The sequence below is a fragment of the Arabidopsis lyrata genome, assembly GCF_000004255.2.
Source record: "Arabidopsis lyrata subsp. lyrata unplaced genomic scaffold ARALYscaffold_5, whole genome shotgun sequence".
Lineage (NCBI taxonomy): Eukaryota > Viridiplantae > Streptophyta > Magnoliopsida > Brassicales > Brassicaceae > Arabidopsis > Arabidopsis lyrata.
The window spans coordinates 4806513-4819246 of NW_003302551.1; the positions used below are offsets into that span (position 1 = coordinate 4806513).

A 12734-nucleotide genomic window follows, 5' to 3' on the forward strand; every position below is an offset into this window, starting at 1 on the left:
CTGTTCTGTTTATATGCTCCCAGTATGGTGTTATTGAACGTTTTTAAGCATTTCAGAATACAATGTGAATTTCTTAGTCATTCAAAAAGAAAAAAAAAAGTTAAGTTCGACATCTATACAAAAATTGTTGTACTTGTAAATTTTTATAATTAGTAGTATTCATTTTTCGAAAAAAGTAAAAGTTATACAGCTTTAGTCACATAATTCCTAGGTGGAGACTCTTTTTTTTTTTTTGACATCTTTGGATCGACAAGGTCCGATCCATAGCCAATCCCTACTACGCGGGGTAACGCGACTTAGTGGAGTCGAACTTAGGTGGAGACTCTAGATTAATATGATTTTGAGTTATATAATATGCATTAATTTGTGAGATATGAATGAATGATGATCATATGAAGATTGATATTTGGTTTTTATCCAAAAATAAATTAAAAATAAATAAAACAAATTGATATTTAGTATAAATGTTGAGAAACGTGGTATCGAGAGTGTGAATATAGGTTTTAACCTAATCCCCACAATATAAAATAAACCGACCAAGTTGACTCCATTGGACTTGATTAGTCGTCACTTGAAAGTTGTATCATGCACTTTTACGTAACTTTCATCATCATCCACTACTGCAAAATCATAGATTTTTAGAAGACTATGTTCATAAGTGTCTTTAGGAAACTTTTTAACGAAATTTCTATGTGTTCAAGAGTATTACGAAGAGAGGAAATACTATGAAAATCAAACAATTTAATTACATGAGTCTGTTATAAAATTATAACAAAACACATTTACATATGTGTATATATTTGGACCTACCCATGGGACACATTCTCCCCAGGAATTAGTCCTAAACCCCTTCCTAAGTCTAAGGATTTACCCTGAGTTATTAAAAAAAAAAAAAAAGTAATTTGGGGACCAAGGGATCTCGGATAAGATTAAGAAATCTACATATATATATATATATATATATATATATATAATGGGAGAGGTGCCTCTCCATCTAGGGTGTCCACCTCATCATCCAAGTCATCCTATTTTAATTTTTTGTGGACTCCACATATTTTATTTATTAAAAGAAAAAACATTAAAACTATTAACTATAATTAATTCACATATTTTGTAAATATAAAGGAGTTTTTGCTAAAATGCCACTTTTTCAATGCCACTTTTCAAAAATACCCCTTTTTAAAACCTTATAAAAAATGCTCTTAAAAATATAAGATTTACCCAAATATGTATGTAATATTATTAAAACATACACAAACTACATTTCTATGTATCTAAAATCTTATAAATACTTTATAAATACCTTATAAATGCATTTTAAATACGTTTAAAAACCTTTAAAATATCTTGTAAAACCTTTGAAAAACCTTAAAAATCCTTTAAAATAACTTGTAAAACCTTTAAAAATACCTTATAAAACCTTATAAATACTTGGATCGAGTCTTCAAGTAGTAGTTACAATCCATAAGTACCTTATAAACCTAATAAAACTTTATAAAATTTTCAGATTTAAAAAGGGGCATTTTTTAAAATGGACATCTAAAAGGGGCACACCAAAAGGGGTATTTTTAACAATTTCCCTTTATATTATTATATTTCATTAAACAAACACAATAATTTACAAAAGAATAAATTAAATATTAAAAAAAAACAAATTTATAACAAAAATATGAAATTTTTGAATATAGATTGGATAAATATAAAATTAGATAATTATATCTTAACATTTAATGAGTAGATATTCCTAAATGACTAGAGATATGAAAAAAAAAAAAAACTTAACATATAATCATTTTTAAGAGTTACAATTATTTAGTATTATAAAGAAAAATAAGACTTAAAAATATACTAAATTTAAAAGTTTTTACTGAAAATAAAAGTAATTCATTTATGAAAAAAAATAATTTACAAAAGCATAAATTAAATATTAAAACGAAAAAAATAAATTTATAAAACAAAAAATGAAACTTTTGAATATAGATTGGATAAATATAAAATTAGATAATTATATCTTAGAATTTAATGAGTAAATATTCCTAAATGACTAGAGATATCAAAAAAGAAACTTAACATATAATCATGAGTTACAATTATTTAGTAGTATAAAGAAAAATAAGAATTAAAAATATACTAAATTTAAAAGTTTTTACTGAAAATAAAAGTAATTCATTTCTGAAAATACACATTTAAGATTAAGAATAAATTTGTTAATGTTAAAGTATCAATTCATGATACTGATTGAAAATAAGAAGGATTGAGTACATATTATTATTTATAATTATAATATAATATCAATAGTTACATTAATAAAATTTTCTATATTATCAATGTCTTCAAAATTATAAAGTGGTCGTTTTTTTTTTAAAATCAAATAAATATCTAAAAAAGAAAAATTAGATATTAATCAGTATTTATGAAATTTTAACACAGATCAAAAAAATTTAAAGTGAATTGAAAAAAAAAAAAACTATCTTAAACATTACAAATAAAAATAAAATAATCCAATCGAGTAAGAAACTGTGTAATAATAATATTTGCGAATGCTATCTATACTAGTATTTTTGCAACACTTTAGTGACGGGTGGGTAAAAATGCTTCCGGATATATCGGATACCCAACCCGTTTTAAAAATTCCTTCACAAAAAAAACACTTGGATCGGGTTAAATAAAACCCATATATTGCACCGGATATTCTATATTTAATAATTTAGATATTTAGAATTATGATTCTCCTATCATCTTTGTTTGATTTGTTTTTAATTATTTTGAATCATCATATCTTATTATATAAAGTATGATTTTCAAAGTTAATAACTCACGAGATCGTGATACGTGTCTAATATTTCGATCTCAGATTTTGCCATGTGTCAAATAAATTTTCCTTTTACATAAAAAAAAAGTAAAAAGATAATTATAAGAAAATTATAAATATAAACAGTTTTAAAATGTAAAAAGCTAATTATAAAGAAATTGTACATATATTTCCATAAGAGATTTTGCCATCTAGCAACTAAAATTTTTGTTTAAAAAATTAAAAATTGTTAAAACATAATTATAACAAAATTATAAATTTAAACAGTTAGATCATAGTAAGAAAACTATACGTATATTTAAAGAAATCATATGTATATATTCCATAAAAATCAAAATTATTAAATTATGCTAAACATTTTATTTATAAGTTACTAATTGTATAAGAAAAAAAATTTAAAAATAGAAAAAAAGGATTAAGGAAATTATACAATCAGTAATTATTCATATAAAAAAAATGTAGATAATCACCTTTATATAAACAATAAGTTGTCTCATATTTTCTCACCAAGCAAACTAATTTCTTCACACACCACCAATGGTTTAACTTCGTTTTATTGGTAAAACTTTTTTTTTGTTATAAATATTTTTAGGATAATATAAGTAACTAACAATTGACAGAAAAAATAATTAAAGAAATAGCCATGAGTTAAAAAAGTTTTGGAAACTAACGTTTCTCAGATATGTGAAAATTCAAAATGGCTCTCAAACAAAAGACAAACATACAACTGCATATTCTAATTTATAGAAAAAAAAAACATGAAATAAATACTAATAACACGAAAAATCTGAAGAAAAAAAAAATCAAGATTAGAATTCTGACGACGAATTAGAGACATCCAACAATGTCATTTAATAAAATAGTATGTCATACTGAAAGAAATAGGAGTAACATGATCATGTAAAAATGGAGGTGATAATGGTGGTGGCAGATGGTTACGGAGGTGGTGATTGGATGATTTTAAAACATAACATGATCATGTAAAAATTACATGCATTATTATTTGTTGTAAATATATCATGTCAAATATTAAAACAAACACTGTGAATTACGATGGTTTTCTAAAAATATCATGTGATATTTAAAACCAAAAAATATATGGCAATGGAGGCAAATTAAGAATTATGAACGGCGATGGACATAAACTAGAGTTGTTGTCGGGGCTTCGCCTGATGTCGGAGAAGATAAAAAAAAGTGGAGTAATTAGAGAAGTTGGGGAAAAAGGAGAAGAAGCGATTACAGTGGTGTTAGTGTTGATGACGGTTGTTCAAGCTTGGTGGTGGTGGCGGCGATAAATATTGATGAAGATGGTGGATCGAAATTAGCGAGATTCGGTATTGATGGTGGTTGGTAGTGATTGTAACAGTAGTGAGATTCATTTGTGGTGGTGGGTCAGAGTAGTGAGACTAGGTGGTGATGTCCGACGAAGGGAAGAAATGGAGATAGGGGAAAAAAGAGGGAAAGAATGAGAGAGAAAGAGGAGTTCAAGCAAAAATAAGAGAAATCTAATGAGAGAAATAGAAAGATTTGAGAATTTATCGTTGGCGAGCGGAAGGAATAAAGAGAAAACGAAAAATGGGTAATATGAGCCAAAAATTGACAATGTCACGCCTACATTGTCACAGTTTATTTCCATCTCGCCTACATTGAAATTATAAGATGTAAAACAACTCTTCCGAAGGATTTAAATAACTTATTAAAATTCAATAATACAACCTATGAACATTTATGACTTCATAACTTATAATAAGCAAAAAATATATATAATTTTATACATAGGTCAATATTTATATTAGATGATTTAATAATTAGTATAACATAACTACAAATATTGTTTTATACTGCGCAATATGTATTATAAATTTATATTTAAAAAATAATTAAAGTGCTGCATTATCTAAAATATATATGTTTATATAATTTTAGTTATGCTTACAAAAATAAAATTAAAAGTTAAAAATAATAATTTCGACCTGCAACCCGTGCAACGCACGGATCCATATCTAGTAATACATAAAGTAAAAAAAAAAAATCAAATTTTTTTCTGCATATATTGTGATTCGAAATTTTAAAAACGGACATATATTATCCAATTGACGAAAATGTGTGTGTTCAACATTCTACATCGATTAAAATATTTAAACAATGATTCATAATCATATCATAAATAAGATCAACATTAATAAAATAAATGAGTTTTTTAGCCGGACGGGTTTGGCGGGACGGTTTTTTGAATCAACAATAATAAAAAGATTAAATATCACTAATCCGCCGCTTCAATACGATTAAATCCTTTTTTTTTTTTAATACCACCAATATTAGATATATTAAATCAGTCTCATTTAGAAAATATTGTATAAAATCAAAATTGTCCCGTCGTATAACGTTACTTAATAACAATTGTAAACTATAAAATATAAATGTCTTTGAAAACGATACAATTTACAAACTTTTATCTATAATAAATAATCGTTAAATTTTTAAAATTTACTAATATTAGAAAACAAATTACGGGACGGGTTAAGAAATTACAGGACGGGCTATATGGTGGACGAGTTTGAATCAATATTTATAAAATTTTAAAATATCATTAACATGTCGGTTTAATACAGATTCAATTCTTAGTTTATTAAAATATAAATGTCTTAGAGAATGATACAATTTATAAACTTTATATATAATAGAAAATCATTAAATTTTAAAATCACTACTTTTAGAAAACAAATAACAGGACGGGTTAAGAAATTATGGGACGGGTTATATATATTTCGGAACGGATTTATATGGCGAACTGGTTTGAATCAATATTTATAAAAATTTAAAATATCATTAACATGCCGCTTTAATACGAGTTAAATCCTCAGTTTATTATTGTTCCGTGAACTCGTGATATACCGTTACTTGATAATAATTATAAACTATAAAACATAAATATTTTATAAGGAGATACAATTTATAAAATTTTATATATACTAACTTTAAAAAATAAATCATCCCGCGGTGTACCGCGGGTTAAAATCTAGTTTGGAAATTAGAATAGTAATGGTATATTGAAGACTTTTTTAATTAGAAGTAAAAATCAAAGATTAAAAAAAAATATTTTAAAATTAGAATGATTTATATGAGTTCATAATTTACGAATTTTACGAAAATCAACTTTAAGAATACTATATAGAATTGTAATATACGTCAATGTGAATTTGTTTTTTGTATTTTTTAACGGTCAAGATAATGTGCAAAATTTGATGTTGAAATCCAATGTTTGTGAATAGGAATGAGTCCATAAATGAGATTTGTTGTCTATTAAACCAAAAAGCTACATTGATTATTCCCTCCGTTTCAATTTATTTGTAGTTTAGAATAAATTTTTTGTTGCAAAATAAGTGTTATTTTCATCTTTCTATGCAAAAATTAAATGTTTTAAATAGTTTTTGACTAATTATATTTACAATATATTATTTTATTGGTTGAATTAGTTGTAGTAAATAATGTTTTTATGTAAAAGAGATAAATTAAATGAGATTTTTTGTGATTTCTTAACCTATGTGCAAAAACCTTGAACTACAAGTAAATTGAAACAAAGGAAATATATAATAACCAATAAAGGAAAGAAATCAAAACACCAACTAGAAAATCTTATGAAAAAAGGCATATATATTTGGTATTGAAAAGGAAAAACAAATAAAATTGGGACAATAGTAGTACACAACTTGGAGAACAAGGACTTCCAAATTAGAAACACAAAGCTTTGTTCTTGTTTTTTCTTGGAACTCACACAATTACCTTTACAAGTAATACACACTATATATACTCATAGCCAAACACAACCAACTCCTAAAAAACAAGAAAGGTTTTGATCTAAAAAATTATGATGATGGGAAATATGTTTGGTTCAAGCTTGGCGAGTTTGTTCTTCTTGTGGGCAACTATTCAACAAATCTTCCCTAACCACCTCAAGATCGCCATTAAGGAGATTTTTCTCTCTACAATCCAACAACTCTCTTTTTTCCAGAGATTTTCGGACAGATTCATTAACTTTTTCTCTCCTTATGTTGAAATCAACTTCTCTGAATACGAAGATTATCGAATTAATCACGCTTTCGACCCCATCGAGACTTACCTTGGGGCAAAAGCAACTGATAAAGCCAAGCATCTAAGAGCAAGCCAGGTTAGAGAGAGTAAGGGCTTGGTTTTGAAACGAGACGAGACTAAAGTCCGAGATGAGTATGAAGGAATTCGTGTCTGGTGGGAGACTGAGACTGATTCCATAGGATTTAAAACATTGAAGCTCACTTTCCATAGACGCTCGCGAGATATTGTAACCGAATCTTACATAAAATATGTTATTGAAGAAGGCAAATCTATTGAAGCCAAGAACAAGAAGATGAAGTTGTTCACAAATAATCCGAGTTCTCATTGGGGATCCAGCAAGACTAGTCTATGGAGATATATTGACTTTGAGCATCCTGCGAATTTTGAGACATTAGCTATGGATCCGAAGAAGAAAGAGCAGATCTTGAATGATCTTGCTGCGTTTGGCAACGGTAAAGATTATTACAAGAAGATTGGGAAAGCTTGGAAGAGGGGTTACTTGCTCTATGGACCACCGGGGACCGGTAAATCGACAATGATAGCTGCAATGGCGAATCTTTTGAACTATAGTATCTACGATATCGAACTCACGGCTATACAGACCAACTCAGAGCTGAAGAAACTACTCACTGCTACTTCTAATAAGTCGATTATCGTGTTTGAAGACATTGATTGCTCGTTGGATTTTACAGGCAAAAGAAAGAAGAAAGAGAGCAACTTGATGATCTGGAGAGAAGACGGAGAACAAGGCAATGAAGAAAACAAGAGTTCCGTAACACTCTCTGGGCTTTTGAACTTTATTGACGGGATCTGGTCTGCTTGTGGACAAGAGCGGATCATTGTCTTCACGACGAATCACTTGGCAAAACTTGACCCGGCTTTAATCAGGAGTGGGAGAATGGATATGCATATTGAGTTGTCCTACTGTACTTTCGAGGCGTTCAAGATTCTAGCAAAGAACTATCTGGATATTGATTCTCATCCCCTGTTCAAAACGATCGAGTCTTTGCTGAAGGACACGGAAATCGCGCCAGCTGATGTTGCTGAGAACTTGATGAAGAAGAATCGTGAAATAGATGCTGAGGGATCTCTTAAAGATCTGATTCAGTCTCTAAAGAGGAGGAAGAAGGTTCAGAGAGCTCAACTAGATGGACACAACAAATATAGTAACAAGATAGTTAAAGCATTTCACATGTTATTTTAAGCCCTTAATTATGCGTACGTAGCTGTTTCCTAATATACCCTTAATAACAATCTCTAATACATATTAACACCACAAATAATAAGAAAACAAAGAAACCTCTTTTTTCTCTAATCCAAATCAAAGAAACTAAAAAAGGGTTCCAAAGTACCTGAAATTTGTTCGCATGAATGATCTTCAATCCAATCGTTGAATGTAAAATCGCGGTCCTGGCCATCGACAGATCCCTGTTTCAGGTATAGCCAAAGCTAAACATTGTTATCATTTTCGAATTCAAACATGAATGTTTTAATGAAATTTGCAGGAAAGATTGGCTTTAAAAGATTCTTCATACGATTTTGTTTTGATAAGATACATTTTTTTTTGTGAGAGATTTTTGTGTTTTGATACAACAGAACAATAATGGAGATTTTCAAAAAGGCTGAAACCGTGCGTTTACGTAGCTACCACGACAAGTACCTTTTAGCAGAGGAGGACGAAGATTCCGTGAGCCAGGACAGAGATGGGCGGTCTATGAACGCAAGATGGACGGTGGAGATTGTAGAAGTGACAAACGTGATCCGTCTTAAGAGCTGCTTTGGCAAGTACCTAACCGCTTCAAACATCCCAATGTTCCTTGGCATGACCGGGAAGAAGGTAACGCAAACGCTGCCACGACGGCTAGATTCATCAACTGAATGGGAACCTGTTAGAGAAGGCGTTCAGGTTAGGCTTAAGACAAGGTACATGTCTACTTTGATCTCTCTTCTAACGTAATATTCTTCAAAGATCACCACTCCCCTATGTAGTCTTCTTGAATATGAATGGTGTGAGAGAATTTGAATTCAATAGGTATGGACAGTATCTCCGAGCTAATGGGGGTTTACCGCCATGGAGGAACTCGATTACACATGATATACCTCATAGGTCAACCACACAGGACTGGGTTTTATGGGATATTGATATTTTGGAAAGCAGAAAGAAGAAAGCACCTCCAGTGGCTGAACCGGCTTATACGCCTCTCCCGCCTCCCCCACCACCACCAGAGCTTCTGCAGGAAAGAAAAGATGATCATCAAGAGCCCCATTCACCCAAAGGATTCTCTCTCCGGTCCCCAAGGTTTTCCAAATCCGAGGTTTGATCAGTTCTATACTCATCACTAAATAAACAAGTAGTTGTAGCATCTTATCAAAGAGACAAGATTTTTCTGGGCATCAAAGATCACTGACCTATACTTTTTTTTTTTTTTTTTTTTTACATTTTATGATCAGTCTGATGACAGTGTCAGCTCACCGGTTAAGGCAGATGGCAGGCTAATTTATTATAGGATTGGGGACGAAGATGGGAATGTAGATGAAACAACAAAGGAAGAGCTTTTCTGCTTCAAGGGAATGGGACTAGAAGAGCTCAAAGAGAAGCTCAAAGAAGAGACAGGTCTAAGTGACATATCAATCTGTTCCAAAAACCCTTTAAACGGGAAATTATATCCCCTTCGGTTGCATCTCCCTCCCAACAACACAAAGATGCACGTTGTCTTGATCCCCTCGCCTTCAAAAGGTTAGGTTTCTATTTATCAGTTCATACTTTTCCAGCTTACCAAAACCTAAAACAATGGAAAACCAGGAGAAAAATTAGACACTGAGGTCAACAGAACAGTTACAGTTTTGTGGATTCTTCAGTCATGGAAATGTGTGAACAAGATGGTTTTTAATTTTCAGTTAGTTAGTTTCGTTTTTTGGTTAGATTTGAGCTATGGCTTCCCTGAATCATTATTACATAACTGAAGAGCTTGTGGTTTGCGAAAATTTACAGGGGATGCTGCAAGCACTTCTTGAAGACTTGAAGTATGGTTCAAAATTACAGAAACTGTGTTATCCAAGACCAAAAACTTATAGTTTCTGTTATTGTGTAATTTGGTAATACGTTGTACACCAACATGATACTAAGAGAATCTAGCATCAGGCTGTATGTGAAATGCTACCTAAGCAACTAAAACCCAATACTAAGCCAAACATGCAAGAAGATATTGTGTCGGGATTTCGTAAGACTTCCCATCAAGTTCTTGTCAATAAGCTTCTTTCATCTTAGTGAGATGCTAATGAGAGCAAATCATATGAGTGAATTTTTAAACAAGATCCTAAATGTTTAAGTTTTTACATGTCAAGAATAGTTTCTAAGGAGCATAACATAACTTAAGGCAGCAACTGTTAAGCAAGACAAGAGCGTACCTGAGCGAACCATTGTCCCTGAGCGAAGAAAAGATACACACACCCTTATCAATCACTGGTTGCCTGCAGTAACAGATTTGATTACCTAGAATATAGGATTAAGAAAATGGAAAATATATTATAAGTTATGTCTTACGTTATTTATTCAGCTTTTCACTGTAAGAGATTCAATCCTCTCTATTCTCTACATGCTAAATAGGTGTGCCCAAACGCCATGCAAATTTCAACTGTATCTACTGTTTTCTTCATGCACTTCTCTTCCTCTCTCCAAGTCTCCAGATACCATAAAGTTTGAATCAGACACTTCTTTACAACGCTACTCTCAGGGTCCTTCCTGAGAGGCTCATCAATTTCTTCAGGCCTTGCCTAAGTTTCCTGTTCCTGTTTCGGGGGGTCAAATGCTGCATCGTGTCCAGAAGCTCCTGTTGGTCCTTCATAAGTACTCCTCGACTCCATTGCCACATAACCTTTGGACAGCGCTCCAGTGTATATTATGGGTCAGAGGTGCTCAATAGAAAATCTGTAGAAACGAGAGAACTCAAGAGTGTCCTTTGATAAGATTTGCAGGTTCAAGAATGAGTGTTACAAAATCTGCAAGGCATCAACAGATAGGAGATGAATCACTGTGTGAATTTGTAGCAGATTTGGGTGAGACACATCTCCCGAAACAAATTTGGTAACATTTCCATCCACCTCTAACACACTCCATCCTGGTGTCTTTCTTATCCCCCTCTGCTCTATCATTCCACGAACTTTAGATGCCTCGGGATTTCGTTGAACACTAAAGTATATATTAGATAGTTGAACAAGAGCTGCTTCCTCTTCCTCTGCATTTCCTTTCTCCAAGTCAAGAAGATTTTTAACAGCTAGTTCTCCGAGTTCAACATTCTTGTGCGTTCGACAACCATTTAGTAAAGCACCCCAAACAGATGCAAGAGGTTTCATGGGCATTTTTTCGATAAGATCAAGTGCATCATCTAATCTTCCAGCTCTGCACATCAAATCTACTATACAGCTGTAATGCTCATGCTTTGGAGTAATTCCGTATCGAGCTTCCATATTTCCTAACATTGCTCTGCCTTCTTGAAGAAATCCCCCATGAGCACAAGCAGCTAAAACCCCAAGAAGAACTACACTGTCAGGCTTAATACCATCTTCTCGCTCCATCCGGTCCAAACACGTCATAGCTTTCTTTGCATAGCCATAAGCCGCATATCCTCCAATTAAGGCTGCCCATGAGAAAACATTCCTCCTACTCAACTTTTCGAAAACTTCCACAGCCATCTCAATGCAACCACACTTAGCATACATGTCAACCAATGCCGTTCCTACAAACACATCAGACTCAATCCATCTCTTCTTCTTCACAAACTCATGAATCCACTTCCCTTGAGCTAAAGCCCCAACTTGTGCACAAGCAGTTAACGCCGTAGTAACCGAAAACTCATCAGGCTCTACTCCTCGTACCAACATCTCCCTAAACACCTCTAAACCCTCAGAACCTAAACCACATCTAACATATCCATTCATCAAAACATCCCATTTCACAACATCTGGTTTCGGAATTTCATCGAACACTTTGTGGGCATCTAACAAAACTTTATCTTCCACATAAATCCGTAAAATTCCAGTCTGTACATGACCATCCGATAAAAAGACACCATTTTTAACCACCCAACAATGAATTTGCTTACCCACAGAGAATAAACAAGCTTTAAAACAAGCAACAATCAAGAAATAAAACGTGAGATAACTTGGAGCTATATCTTCTTCCTTCACCATTAATCGAAAATATCGTAAACCCAAGTGAGGAAGAGAACTTCGTGAGCAGATTCTTATCATAGTATCGTAAACGAATGAATTACGAATCTGAATCGAATCGAATATAGTGGAAGCGTAGTGAAAGTGTTTGTTTAGATTGGGAAGAAGGAGAAAAGCTGTGAGAAGTTTGCTAATTGCGTAAGTGTTTCGATGGAGGCCATGGATGATGAATAGAGAATGTGTTGATTTGATTTGGTTCACTGTGTTGCAACGTTGACTTGCGAGGATTAAACTCTTCCATGATTTATGGAAGCTTGAGAGAACACTCATCCTCGTTGTTGACGTTCAATGTCATCATCGCTTAAGTTAAAAGGCAAGGGTTATTTAACGGTTCTTTTTTAGAAAAACGGCACGATGTTTGCTTCAAATAGTTCGTAAGTAGTGAAAAAAACGAAGAAGATGAAGGGTAAATTGCTTTTTCATGAGAGGTTTTTAGATTTTTTTTATTTAAACCCGACTCGGACAGTGAACCGGACTACCTTCTGGATCACCAGGTTATTAGATCAACCGAGTTTGCCTATGGATCGATTGATTCAAATTAATTTAATTTATATAATATTTATAAAGATTATATAGTTTTATAAATATAAAAATAAAAATA

At 31.9% G+C, this 12734-nt stretch overlaps 3 protein-coding genes across 3 annotated transcripts; 2 read left to right on the top strand and 1 right to left on the bottom strand.

Moving 5' to 3' along the window:
- Positions 1–6495: 6495 nt before the first annotated feature.
- On the top strand, positions 6496–8341 carry LOC110228580 (AAA-ATPase At3g28610). Its single transcript, XM_021026276.1, has one exon. It carries the CDS (start codon positions 6681–6683, stop codon positions 8106–8108), a length of 1428 nt encoding a protein of 475 aa, XP_020881935.1. The 5' UTR covers positions 6496–6680; the 3' UTR covers positions 8109–8341.
- LOC9311527 lies at positions 8248–10052 on the top strand. The gene is made up of 5 exons (XM_021026278.1): positions 8248–8341; positions 8501–8827; positions 8937–9219; positions 9356–9641; positions 9897–10052. The coding sequence occupies exons 2-5, from the start codon at positions 8508–8510 to the stop codon at positions 9917–9919; spliced, it is 912 nt and encodes a 303-aa protein (XP_020881937.1). The 5' UTR covers positions 8248–8341; positions 8501–8507; the 3' UTR covers positions 9920–10052.
- On the bottom strand, positions 9546–12412 carry LOC9311528 (putative pentatricopeptide repeat-containing protein At3g28640). The gene is made up of 3 exons (XM_021026275.1): positions 10449–12412; positions 10313–10375; positions 9546–9687 (listed from the first exon to the last, which is right to left on the bottom strand). Exon 1 carries the CDS (start codon positions 12401–12403, stop codon positions 10895–10897), a length of 1509 nt encoding a protein of 502 aa, XP_020881934.1. The 5' UTR covers positions 12404–12412; the 3' UTR covers positions 9546–9687; positions 10313–10375; positions 10449–10894.
- Positions 12413–12734: the final 322 nt, after the last annotated feature.

Excerpts from the sequence above, each read along its gene's own strand:
- LOC110228580 (XM_021026276.1), top strand. The coding sequence starts at position 6,681 with ATGATGATGGGAAATATGTTTGGTTCAAGCTTGGCGAGTTTGTTCTTC.
- LOC9311527 (XM_021026278.1), top strand. The coding sequence starts at position 8,508 with ATGGAGATTTTCAAAAAGGCTGAAACCGTGCGTTTACGTAGCTACCAC. Across the intron at positions 9,220-9,355 it reads CAAGGTTTTCCAAATCCGAG|TCTGATGACAGTGTCAGCTC; the intron begins GTTTGATCAGTT and ends TTTTATGATCAG. Across the intron at positions 9,642-9,896 it reads GATCCCCTCGCCTTCAAAAG|GGGATGCTGCAAGCACTTCT; the intron begins GTTAGGTTTCTA and ends GAAAATTTACAG.
- LOC9311528 (XM_021026275.1), bottom strand. The coding sequence starts at position 12,403 with ATGAGTGTTCTCTCAAGCTTCCATAAATCATGGAAGAGTTTAATCCTC.